This window comes from Vicia villosa, linkage group LG3 (assembly GCF_029867415.1).
Source record: "Vicia villosa cultivar HV-30 ecotype Madison, WI linkage group LG3, Vvil1.0, whole genome shotgun sequence".
Taxonomy (NCBI): Eukaryota; Viridiplantae; Streptophyta; class Magnoliopsida; order Fabales; family Fabaceae; genus Vicia; species Vicia villosa.
The window spans coordinates 87338662-87353110 of NC_081182.1; the positions used below are offsets into that span (position 1 = coordinate 87338662).

At 33.0% G+C, this 14449-nt stretch overlaps 1 protein-coding gene across 1 annotated transcript; it reads right to left on the minus strand.

Moving 5' to 3' along the window:
• Positions 1-3361: 3361 nt before the first annotated feature.
• LOC131656274 (glucan endo-1,3-beta-glucosidase 9-like) lies at positions 3362-6833 on the minus strand. Its single transcript, XM_058926017.1, has 2 exons — positions 6439-6833; positions 3362-4860 (listed from the first exon to the last, which is right to left on the minus strand). The coding sequence occupies exons 1-2, from the start codon at positions 6780-6782 to the stop codon at positions 3771-3773; spliced, it is 1434 nt and encodes a 477-aa protein (XP_058782000.1). The 5' UTR covers positions 6783-6833; the 3' UTR covers positions 3362-3770.
• Positions 6834-14449: the final 7616 nt, after the last annotated feature.

The following is a 14449-nucleotide window of genomic DNA, read 5'->3' on the forward strand; positions in this document are numbered from 1 at the left end:
TGGCATATTTTATTGGTCATTCAACATAGTCCGACACACTTCTAAAGCGCGAGTAACATTGTCCTTTTTTTCACTTTCCAAAAATGCAAACCCAACTGAAAAGTTATCTCTGTAGAATTAACACGAACAATTTCCAAAAGTGGAAGCATGTACTTGTTGGTCTTATACGTTGAATTAATTATGAGTGCAATGGAAAATATGTTGAACAACTTGATAGAATCAAGATGAGTCTAAAATACATCTCGAACGATTATCCATTCTCACACACTCTGTACCTAGATACATAATGATCCTTATCCAAAAGCCTTAATCGTTGTTGCATTTCAGTTCTTGGATCTCTTATTGCCTTGTTGTTTCAGGCACGAACATTATATATTTGCTTATATTTGATGACACTATGAGGTATTTTCCGTTTCAAAGTTGCAAGTATGTTTTGCGGTCGCACCATGTTCAATGTCATATCATAAACAAAATCTTTCTCTTTAGATTTAAAGTGACATACATGTGAAAAATGTGTTTTCCATATGGCTTGGTTTTGATGAAGACATGTAGATATCAAAGAAGAAAAAGAGGCTTGATAACAAGTGGATATCAAAGAAGAAGTTGGTATGAAGATGATATGTGGAAATCAAGAAAATTTCTAAGGTATTCATTACAAATCTCCAAATATTACCTTAAATGCTCAAAAACATCTCCCATACTTCATCTACAATCTTCTTAAATCAAAATGCAAGAAAATTATTGAAGCCTAGCAAAAAAATTTGACGATTTTCTAGCCAAAATGCAGTGGTAATCGATTACCACATCCTGGTAATCAATTACAAGTATTCAAAATTCAAAATTATAGACATTGGACCTATGGTAATCAATTACCACATGAAAAGTGGCCATTTTCACCAACTAATTTCACAATTTTGAATGGCAAAGTTTCATAGAACTTTTTCAAACGTTTGCATCCAGTCATGGAGGTTTCTAAAGGTGTATATAAGGCTTCATACACCAGACAACAGATTCACCTATTTCAATTTCAATTTTCACATAATTCAAAAAAAAATTTAAAAAATGTTCATACATCAAAATTTTGAAACTTTGCATTTTTCACATATCTTAAAAGTTTCATTACAATTTCTGAGCACTCAAGGTACACATAGTTTGAATTGTAATTCAAGAAATAGATGTCCAATATTACATGTGTTAATAGGCATATGGCAAATGAATTCAGACTCGACCACCTCCACCACGAACTTAACGAAGAAAAACCTATTTAAGTGGGGGCAGGGGCAGGTGCGGGAAAAACTTGATTTTTAATTAAAGGGGAGAGGACATGGAAGGAGGATGCTAATACCTTTCCCCTCCATGCCTCCATCTATTAAATTTAATTTATTACCCAAATGTTTAATAATTTTATCACTGATTTACACTTCGTGATCTTAAAATATCAAGTTTATTAGATTTTTTTAAAATACAAATTTAATATAAATGATCAAATATTATGATTATTCTTAAAATGACTAATTAAGTTTAATTATTGATTTTTGTTGCTATGAAAAAAATATATTTTAAAAACAGTACAATTTATGCGGGTTTGGTGGGGAAGGCCGGAGCGGGAAAACTCATTCCTTAGTGTGGGCAGGGGTGGGGACCAATTATTACCCCTGACTGATTTTGGGGGCGGGGTGAGACTGGTTTTAAGAGGCGGGAGACAGGGTTGTTAATGCTTAAACTCTCTCCTGCCCCGCCCCCCGTTGCCACACCTATGTGTTAATTTTGGAAATTCAAACCAATAAGAAATATTATTCAAATTTAATTACAAAATTGTGTATATTACTTGATCATCAAGATTGTGGGTATAAGTGATGTGTTAGGAGGTTGTAAAGTGTCTTAATGAAGACTTGTACAAAGATCTAGACATAGTGAAAAATCCTTTAAGAGAATAGAGGGATTAAATATACCTTAAGTTGGTAAGCAAAACTAGTATAAACCATTGTCATTTATTTTCCGCATTTTAAAATTATGCATTTACATTCCTAATTGGTAACAAACATTAATATTATTGCTTCCGACAAAATTAATAAGTGAAGAAACTTAGCGCAAAAATGATATAAATTCAACAAACTTAATTCACCCTCTATCTTAAGTTGCATCTCGTAGTTACAACATAATGGGATGACCGACTAATTTGTAACACATTTCATGATTATGTATACCACAAACCACATTAAATGTCCATGTATTATTTACCTTAAAGTATATGCAAAACTTAAAAGGACACTCACATTTCCTCAAACCGGTGTCATCCGGTTTCAACTTTCAGATATGTTTCATTATTTGTCACTTCTTTCAAATCTCATTATCTCAAATGTTAGTCTTCTGTCAGAACCAGAATCTAACCTCCCAATTACAATGTCGAACCCCAATTTTGCAGCTTTTGTTCGGATCCATTGAAGTATATGTTCACGAACATCAAACTCCTTTGTAAATTATTTACCAACATCTACCTCGACATAAATCGATTTAACATCCATATACACAATAACCTTTGATACAACATCAGACTCATCATCAATTGATTTAACATTCATAAACACAATAGCTTTGGGTACAACGTCAGGGTGCACCATTGTTGCAACTAGTAATAACACAATCAAATTTAAATTCAATATGAAAACAGTCCGAAAAACTTCTGCAATTACATGCAACACAAGACATAAGTTAACTTTTGGACGCAACGCTCACTTTAAACCAAATTCTTACAAGCAACGAGGAACGAAATACATGTACATTACTTTAAATTCTAGCTTATTCTGCTCCTTTTGATGTGAAAAAATAGAACAATGTGGTTTTGAAGTGTAAAACTTAATTGAGAATGGAAGGAGATTTATGTAGTTTTGGGGAGTATGGTGAAGTATGGTAGTATGATCATGAAATGAATAGTACATGCAAATATGATGTTTTATTTATTTTTCCGCCAGTAATTCTGGAAGTTAACTTCTGTATTATCCACTGATAGTTCTGAAATAAACACACTATCATGAAATTTAAAATGTGTCCAAGAGATTAGTCCAGAACTTAACCTGCTAACTCATTTTCCATTAACTTCTATATTATATTTTGATAAAATTAGCTTGACTCACTTACAAAGTGTTTTACTGTGTTTTACGGGACGTCTGAAAGTTAACTTTCATATTATTCTTAGAGTATTTTCTGATTTTCTAAGGTTGGCTCTTCACCAAGGGTGAGAAGAGTAATCCCTTTCACATCTCTATCCTGATAAGTCATTGCTTAGATGTTTGAATCATACAACAAATTCGTAAGAGATGACTTTTAAAACTTAGGAAAGTTACCTATAACTAGGATTCACTCTAAATAAGTGCCTCAATGTTTGGCATTTCCAACCAAACTACAAGACAATTTTGAATGTGGGCATTCTAATAGGGCCGCTCAAGAGCACCAATATTACATTTCTCAAAAAAAAAATGAAAAAGTCAAAGGGAATAAACTTATAATAATTGATCAAAATTTAACAAACAATATAACCTTCCTCGAGAATACACTCAATTTCAGAAAATAGTAATCTAATGTTCAACTTCAACCACATGCAGTGAATAACCATCCAAACCAAAGCAATAACCCGAACACTTTAATTGCATGAAAAAATAACTTTAAATAGACCTAACCAATACCATTCTAATTCATCAATAGACATCTACAACAAAACTACCACAATCTAGTAGCTGCAAAAATATCCTAATTTTAACTTATGTCACCTCCTAAGATGCCAAAAGAGTTGTTACAAGTATAATGATCCAACGGAAACTACTCACCCTATAAAACTCTGCATGAGAAGTGTGAATCTCAATTGGAAACCTGCAACGATCCTCGGACGGATCAACGGTTGTGATTAAACCAAGTCCCCCAAAGTCGCAACTTTCAGCTTTCTGATCATGTTGCTGATAATAACTATTAAAAGCATATGATATATTACTAGGCCATGTGATGTTAAAGCAAGATCCACCCGAAGATAGTGCAGTGCAATCAGCATTTGCACAAGCTTCTAAAGCTTTTGCAGTTGCATTAGACAAGTCTTTGTTGTTGTTCACAACACACCATTTGGGAGAAAGATACTCTACATTTTGAGCATTCACTAGGCTCTTTGAACCCTGGCCGAGATCCACGTGGTATTTCGATTGGCCGTCGAAGGTGAATAAACCCCAATGCCTTTCGAAGTTTCCGGCGGCAATGCTTCTTTGATCTTCGTCGAGAAGGCTATGAATGTATGTTTCGTATGGGGGTTGGTGTGGTCGAAGCGGGGTTCCCAAGTTGCTATGGAGGTGGTTCATTAGGCCTTTCATGAAGGTTTCGGCTAGGTACGAGGTTGCGTTCACAGCTCCATCGGTTGGCCAACCAATCTTTGAAACAACGATTTCCATATTAGGAAATCCGACTTTTGATAAAACAGTAATTACGGTATCGTAGCTCAAATCGAAACTATTTTTGTATGTTTTGCGGCTGAATTTATGAGGGTGTGCAGTTTCTTTAAAGAGTGAAAAATCAAGGGAAATATTTTTGGTTTGGAGGAAGGTCATGAATGGCGAAATGGTCACAAAGAAAGGCGATCCATGCTTGTTGAGAAATGTGAGTAGCTCAATCATGGTTTTGTTGACGTCGGATCTGAAATGCACTTCAGTAGACGAGTTGGAACTCGACTCAAAACTATCAAAGCTGCATGGAACTACAACTTTCACTTTGTTGTCCAATTTTGCTTTACTTAAAGCAGCTTCAATGTTCATAGCAGCTCCAATTACAAAGGGATGGAATTGTTCACCATAACTAAACGGCTCGTCACCGACAGCAACATACCTGCATAAGTTAAATTTAGAACCATATAAGTAAAGTGAAACATACTTAATAAATTGATAATACATTTTCTTTCAACTACCAGTGATTTTTTTCTCCAACTAGGTTGCTGATAGGAACCCTGAACAGAAAATTAAGCAATTAATGGGTAAAACCACGAATAAAGAGAAATAATGGGGAATGTATCACTCTTTTATGGAAATGGAAAATACTATCAGTGGAATAACATTCACACTGCTCAGGGCTATGCTCGTACAGGGAAGAGAATAATATTCCATCTGCTCCTAACCAACTCGCCATTTCCAAGATACCCTCTCACTCTCCCTCAGTTTCAATAAAACAGAATCCATCACACAACTAATCCGCTCCTCTCTCTCCGTCATGTCAGCATTCTCTCCCTCTTAGCATGAACAAAACTGGAGTTTCCATTAAGAAGTTTGTTCATCAAGGCTAACAAGTCTGATCTTAATTTCGGAATACACATTGCACCCTTTAACAAAAATGTGGCTTGTTTTTGGAATCATTTCATTGCCCCATTATCAGGCGGGGAGTGTCCTATTATTTTATTCTGTTCTACTTTCTGAAACAGTATCAAGATATTATTTAGACAAAATGAATGGCAGATATAATTGTCCTACGACTAGAGGGAATAATCGTGTATAAGAAATATGTTCCGGAATTTGTTTTTGACAGTAATAAAATCTCAGCCCTCAGAAGCATTTCACTGAAATTAGAACACAATTCATACACACAATACTGCTAGAGAATAAAATTATGCTGAAATATCCATTGGCAAATTTAATCTTATCAACAAATCACATAGACCGAAATCACTACTCTTCCACAACACCACCTCCATTAATCACTTCTTTCATGACACTCATTGATTCCCTTTTTGTTTCATGACATAGATCATACCTGCTGAAGTTGATTCACTGCTTTCATTTGCAATGAAAACTGGCCTTTTTAAAAAACTTGATACTAATTTAAAAAACTTGATCCCAATGCCATTGTTTGTTCTATAATCTACCAGTAGTGCTATACCAGGTGCTACTAGCAGAATCAAACACACAAAATAAACACAGCCATGATTACTAATCAATGTATGAAATGAACACGCCAAGGAGAAACTAACTACAATTTTGTTCGACATAAACATTCTGTGTTCCCTCACTTCATTTGAACATAGCTGTAGAAGGATGGCAATCAAAGGGGAACTACTGATAAGTTTGAGCTAAAACTAACTGCCGTCAACAAGTTATCTACATTCTGCGAAAATTCACAAAACAAAGTGCCTAAACAGAATTAGAAGAACATCATTCCAGAGCCCTCTGTAGATTTGTCGCAGTTTAACCATGACAGAACAAATAGAGGCCCTATCTAACCATGGTTTAACATTGACAAACATTTTATGAGGCTCTATTTAACCGGGTTAAATCATGAAAAAAATTTAACCATGTGCGTAGTGTGCTAATCACGAATTTAAAAAATATGAATACAATAACAAAACAACAAAAAAAAGGAACAAAAGGATGAAGGAAATAAAAAACGAAACAAAGAGAACCAAGAAAAACGACATACTCAATTCTCGCTCCACCTCCACCATTAGAAACATATCGAGTAACATTATCATGAACCCAATTCTCCGCAGCTTTTCTAGAAGAATTCAAGCCTTTAAGCATAACATTAGGAACACCAACAGTAACACCAATGTTAGACCCAGAAAGAGCTTGAAGAACATCAGGTTTTGCATCAAACAGTTTCACTTTATTAATGTTGTTGGACTTCAAAAGCTTCACTACTTTGACAGGCGGGAGAGGGTGCGAAGCCATGGTTCCCCAGTTCACACCCACTGCATCTGCTACACATGAAATGCTGAAAATGGTGAAGATTGTGAATGTGATGAAGGAAGAAATGGTGGACATTTTTGGTTCTGAGTTTGGGGTTTTTTGATGACAGTGGAAAAGGTTTCTTTTTAGTTAGTGGCGAATTTTGTTGGGGTTTTAACCATTGTACTGGTTGAAAATTTTAATGTATATTTGAATAGTAATTTATTATTCCTTTGTGTACAATATTTTTGGCATTTATTAAGCGTCTTTATTAAAAACACTTACTCTTATAAAAAATTAACATAAGAATAAATGATTTTTAAAGAAAAAGACTAATTGATTATTTAATGATAAAATTAATAATAGTTTATCCATCTCAAATTATAAAAATTATTAAGATTCACAAAACATAATATATATATATATATATATATATATATATATATATATATATATATATATATATTAGATATGTAATATTTAAAAAGAAATATTTATCAAATCAAAAACATGATAAATTTAATAAGTCTAATAACTATAAATATTTATAAGTATATATAGGGTCTGTTTGGTAAAAATAGCGGTTAACAAATAAGCTAGCTGATAGCTTATAGCTTATGACTGATGGCTTATAGCTTATGACTGATGGCTTATAGCTTATAGCGGATGGTTGAGACTGATAGCTTATAAGTTAATTGAAGTGTTTGGTAAAATTAGCGGTTCAATTAACTTATAAATGTAAAATGACATAAAAGATGTTTAATATATAATTATTTTATTTTAAATTAAAATAAATTATAAGGATTAAAAATGGATTTTAATTAAAATAATGAGGATAAAAAAGGAAGAAAAAATAATAAGCTATAAGACATAAGCTAAAACGTTATTTGAAATAGCGTCTGAAAAATAAGCTATAAGCTAGTAAAATAAGCTATAAGCTCGTGATGAAAAGACTGTTACCAAACAGGTCTAAATTATCATATGGGGTTATAAGACATAAGCTATAAGCTCGAAAACATGTCTTACCAAACAGAGCCATAATATTTTGTTGTTTAAATAAAAATGTATTGTGGTGATAGTGTCCCGTGAAATTAGTGAATTTATACTAATTATAAATATTTATAATAACTAAAAAGAGTTAAAAATAATATGTAACAAATCATCAACATGATAAATCCAATATATATAATTATTATGGACATTTACAAATATCACTAATAACTATTTAAAAATATTTTGTTGATTAAAATAAAAAAGTTATTATGGTGACAGACGTGTAAAAATAGTGAGTTTGAGTGAGAAAATTTACATGAGTGGGTAAAGTTTACAAATATCACTCTCATTGTTTCTTTAGAAATAAACATTTTATCTCTCAAATAAAAATAATTATATATTAAAATAAATTATACATATTACGTTGGTAATGACCCGTAAAATAAAAAAGATTAGTTGTCTGCGCGATTATTGAATATCATCCATTTTTATAAAATAAATTCTTAATTTTACTAAAATTAAATAATAAATTAAAATTAAACAATATCACTCTCATTGTTTCTTTCTAATATACTGATAAATTGATAGTTTTAGTGACAAAATTCACAAAAGTTGCATTACAAATTATAAAATGAGAAACGATTATGTAAATCTTTTAACAACAAACCAAACTTTTAAAATCTTTGAAATTTTGGTGGAATGCAGTATCTCTGTAGTTTGATAAAGAATGAAATAAAAATTTATAATGATGTCTTTGAAAAAATAATCTATGACCTTATGATAAAATAAGAAACTCATCAATGGAAATTTTATAGTACAAAAATTATCTATTGAGAGTGATTAGATATATCGGTACAATATTTTATAAAAATTTGGCTTAACAATACAAGTATTACTTAAAATGCTGATATTTTTTTCTGAAAGTAAATAAAGTAATCATGCTATAGCAACGTTTTAATACTATTAATAAAATAAAATAAACTATAACAATACATTGAAAGGCTATCACAAGCTCATCAAAGTGCATCGTTCCTATTAAGGTAGAGTAAAAACAAATTTGTAAAGGAAGCAACATTTAAAAGCTAACGCTCATATCCAATTTTACTGCATTTATAGACTTGTAAAAAGAGTTGTTTAGGGTTGATCATGGTATAGTTCACTAAGAGAACCAAACTATACTCAACCTAACCATAATAAAAAATAGTAAAAACTGAACCGAACTGTTTAAATTTGTTCTGAACCAAACTGAATCAAACAATTAGTTCGGTGCACGATTCTTCATTTTGAACCGTACCAAACTATTAATAACCAATTTTTAAGAGAACCACTTATTATGGTGAATAGAACATATATATATATATATATATATATATATATATATATATATATATATATATATATATATATATATATATATATATATATATATATATATATATATATATATATATATATATATATATATATATATATATATATATATATATATATATATATATATATATATATAGGTTTTGCTACAATAGACCCACTTGTTTTTATGAAGGTCTATTTTAGCAACATGCACCTTAGGGTGCATTTAAATATTTTTTAGTTAAAACTTAGTAAAACACACCTTCATAAAATTAAGTGGGTGTATTATAGCAAACCCTGTGGGGTTTGCTATAATACACCCAAATGAAGGTCTATTTTAGCAACATGCACCTTAAGGTGCATTTAACCATTTTGTAGTTAAAGCTTGCTAAAATAGACCTTCATAAAAACAAGTGGGTCTATTGTAGCAAAACCCTATATGTATATATTTTTAAAACCATTATTATTTGTATCACTTATATATATATATATATATATATCATGTATAGTATTTAAATTTAAATTGATTTGAAATTAAAATCACATAAATAACGTAATATTGTTTATGTAAATTATTTAATTATATACTGTTTAAAATCACTTTTATATATATATATATATATATATATATATATATATATATATATATATATATATATATATATATATGAGAAATATATTTACTCCAAGACTTGCTCCAGATCTTAATCGTTGATAACCATTAATCTAACGACTTTAATTAATTTTTCATATAGGAAAATATTTCCAAAAGTAATTAAATTAAATAATTAATTAATACCGTTAGATTAAGGAAAATCAATGGTTAAGAATTGAAGTAAGTCTAAAACACTTACTCTTGGAGTAAATATATCCCTCCATATATATATATATATATATATATATATATATATATATATATATATATATATATATATATATATATATATATATATATATATATATATATATATATATATATATATATATATATATATATAGAGAGAGAGAGAGAGAGAGAATTTGAAGAAATGCAAGAGGAGAAACATCATATTCACGTGAAAAACATTTCTTTACGTCTTGGATATTTTCTACCAAACTTATCACTCATATAAAAAAAATGTAATATTAAATATTATTACTCATAAAAAATTATTTTGTAAAAAAATTAACTTTTAATATTTAAAATAAAATTTAATATTAAAAAGTTAATTTTGAGAAAATATTCATGAACTAAAGATAATCAAGTAATATATGGTTAGTTACGAGTGGTGTGATTATGATAGATTTATGTAAAGTAACCTTAGATCTAGAAATGCATAAAAAGATAATAAGATAAAACAACTTTTCTTCTTACTCAATAAGTGGCAGCATACAAAAATATATAATAGGGTTTACTAACCTACTTGGGCCATGGGCCAAAAAGGACTAACATTAAGTCTCAATAATTAATAAAAATACTACTAATTTCACCTCCTAATATTCAATAAAATCCTTAAGCATACTTGATCTCCTTTTAATCCTATTGGGCCTTTGTTTCTGCATAACATTACTTCCCGGCCCAAAAGAAACCTTGTCCTCAAGGTTCAAACCAGAAAGTCCATTGGGTGGTGGATCAGGGCCTACATGGTCTTGGGTGGAGTGAGATAAGGGCAGATGTGGTGGATAAGAGGGAATCTGAAAGTTGCAAGCTGATTGGGTGGAGGTAGATCGCGTTATCTCTTGGGCAATGGGAAAGTTGGATTTTACTGTGCCACCAGCTGTACTTGGGAACCCGTGTGAAGACTTTATGGCAATGTTACCGTTTGGAGAGAAAGAGTTAGTACTCTTAAAAGGTCCTCTCACCGAAACTCTCTCTATTTTGTCCAAAGCCTTACTTCTTGTAACAAGTGCATTTGGTACTTTCCCTTTGTCCACCGAACTTGTATACATATTCTGAACTCCACCATCACTTGAATCAAGTACCAAAGGAGATCTCTTCTTTTGTTCCAAATCTGCTAGTACTTGTTCCCTCTTGAGATATTGTCTTCTTGCTACACCCAAACATTGAGTGTCTATCTGCAAATCGACATCCTGAGGTATGTTTGGTAGATCTTCTGTAACTTTAGAAACTGTTTTCGGTTTTGGAACAAATTTATTAACTTGTGTGTTTTGTGGTAGATCTGTTTCGGTGGAAGCTTCATCTTCAAAGATAACAAGGCCAGGCAAGGGAAGATGATGAAGGTCTGTATCTGGGTGGTCTCCATAATAAGGCTTCAGCATTGAGACATACACAATCGGGAGAATTCGGGACGATGAATGTAGATTCAATTGGTAGTTAACAGGGCCCGAACGTTTGATGATGCGAAAAGGGCCGAAAAACCGTTCAACGGGCTTTAGATAAGTACGGTGCTGAACAGTAGATTGACGGTATGATTGGAGTCGCAACAAAACTTAGTCTCCTTCCTGAAAGGTAACGTTTCTGCGAATAAGATTCGCCTGTTTCTCCATGATCATTCTGTTTTTTTTAAATAGACTTTTAACTCTTGGATTATTTGGTGTTGTTGTTGTAGTTTCATCTCTAGTGAACTATCCGAGTCTGAGTCAGGCAAATAGTCCAACAAATGCGGTGGATCACGACCATATAAAGCCTTGAAGGGGGTCATTTGAATCGCGGAGTGAAAGGCGATGTTATACCAGTATTCGACCAGATGAAGAAATTTATGCCATGAACGAGGGTGATCTCCGGCCAAACATCGTAACTATGTCTCTACTGAACAATTTACCACTTCTGCTTGTCCGTCCGTCTGTGGGTGATACGCTGTGCTGTATTTCAAGGTGGTGCCGTTAGATTTAAAAAATTCCTTCCAAAACTTGCTTATAAACAGAGGATCCCTATCCGAGACTATGGACTTCGGACATCCATGGAGGCAGAATATTTCAAGCGTGAACCGATGTGCCAGATCCTTAGCTGTAAAGTGCGGAGGCAAGGCGATAAAGTGGACAAACTTTGTTAAACGACCGCAAAGGACCCAGATGACAATGTGACCATACGAGTTAGGTAAGTGAGTAATAAAGTCCATTGTAATATCTTCCCATACTTTGTTTGGTATTAGTAGTGGTTGCAACAAGCCTTTCTTCTTCTGTGTATCGTATTTGTTATGTTGGCATGTTGAACACTTTTTCACCATGTTTTTAACATCAAGGTATATCTCTGGCCAACAAAAAGCAGCTCGCAGTCGTGCCAAGGTGGCCTTAACTCCTGAATGGCCTGCTGTAGGTGTGTGGTGATGTTCATGAAGAATTTTCTGGCGCAGCGAAGGTAAATCTGGTATAAAAATTCTATCTTTGTAATATAACAATTCATTTATGACACGATACTCTTTGCTTGTGGCTTGCGCACTTGCTAACTAAAATAGGTTCTGACCATCGATGTCATGTTTATAGAACTGCTTCAGGGTGCGAAAAAGATCAGGCAAGGGAGAAGAGATGACAAAGAGTGTGGTTGCCTCTGGTTCAAACTTGCGGTTGAGGGCGTCTGCAACCAGATTTGACTTTCCAGGTTTGTAGAATATTTCAAAATCGAAACCCTGTAACTTAGCTATCCATTTTTGTTGTTCTGGTGTTTGAATCGGTTGTAATAATAGATTCCGTAAGCTCTTCTGATATGTGTATATGTAAAATCTCTGTCTAATCAAATACTGACGCCACTTCTTGACAGATTCTATGATTGCAAGCATTTCTCGGACGTAAACAGATGCTTCCTGCATTCTTAGACACATCTTCTTACCGAAGAAGGCAATAGGATGACCCTCTTGTGACAGTACCACACCAATGGCGACTCCAGAAGCATCCGTATCAATTGAAAAATGTTTTGTAAAGTTAGGTAGAGCTAAGACTGGCATGTCGATCATTTTATTCTTTAACTCTGTAAAGGCTGTAGCAGCCTCTGAACTCCATGTAAAAGTAATGGAACATAAAAGATCGGTGAGAGGAGCGGCGAGAGTGACGTAGTCCTTAACAAAATGGCGATAAAATCCGGTGAGGCCTAAAAATCCGCAGAGTGTCGAGAGAGAACGCGGTGCTGGCCATTCCAAAATGGCCTTCACTTTTTATGAATCTGGTGCAACACCACTTGCGGAAATTACATGACATAAGTAATCAATTTGACTGGCTGCAAAGACACACATAGATAACTTAACAAAAAAAAAGAATGAGTTTTCAACAATTCAAACACCACCTGCAAATGAGTCAGATAATCTTTAAAATTGGCACTGTAAATAAGAATATCATCAAAGAACACAAGAACCAATCGTTGTAAATAAGGTCGTAATAAGTCGTTCATAGCTGATTGAAAAGTTGATGGCCCATTTGTTAGGCCAAAAGGCATAACTAGGAATTCATAATGTCCATCAAAAGTTCGAAAAGCTGTTTTATACGTATCTTTCGATGCAACCCTGATCTGGTGGTATCCTGAACATAAATATATCTTGGTGAAAACAATAGCTAAACCTAGCTCATCTAAGAGTTCGTCAATACTGGGGATTGGGAATCTGTCCTTGATAGTAACAACATTAAGTGCACGGTAATCGACACAAAAACGCCAAGTACCGTCTTTCTTTTTAACAAGTAAAACTTGTAACACCCTTCTAAACCCCGCGGCAATTTTAATAATTAATCAGAGTAAAAACATATGCACAAGGGTGCCACAATTATTTAAAATAAATAAATCAACTAAGGTCAAAGTCATGCTTCATTAGGAAACGATTCACCAAAACACAATCATGTTTAACACAGCGGAATACGAAACATCATCAAATACAACCAAAATGGGATCATAATCCAACACCAAATAAATTAGATAATTTCATAAAAACTCTATAACTATCGTTCCCCAGTGTTACAGATCAGAGCATGACCGACACGACCCAACATAAACGGATAAACTCTATGAGTCATCCTCACCAAGCACTAATGCCGCTACTCCTCAATCTGAAAATGACAACATGTAAGGGTGAGTCTCATTCTCAATTAGTAAATATTATGCAATTCATAAGCAACAAGCATCATAATATACCGTTCACCCAATTATACATATTCAGATTCACATCCATTATTAATTCACACAATAATAGATTACAACACATACTACAGAAATCCATACAATCAGATTATGACAAAATGCATATGACACAATTGACACTATGCATGTGGTACCAATAAACCGTGGAATCAATCCACCTAACCGATCTACGCCTCATCGAGATACGGCCCACCGACACAATTTCCACACAATGGGAAATATGTCCACCAACGATCCAAACCTCACCGGGATCCAACATCAATGCACATGAATGAATGAAACACATATAACATACTTAAAACACACTAAATCACGATGAGCAACTCATCTCAACACCACATCACCGAATAAGTATGTA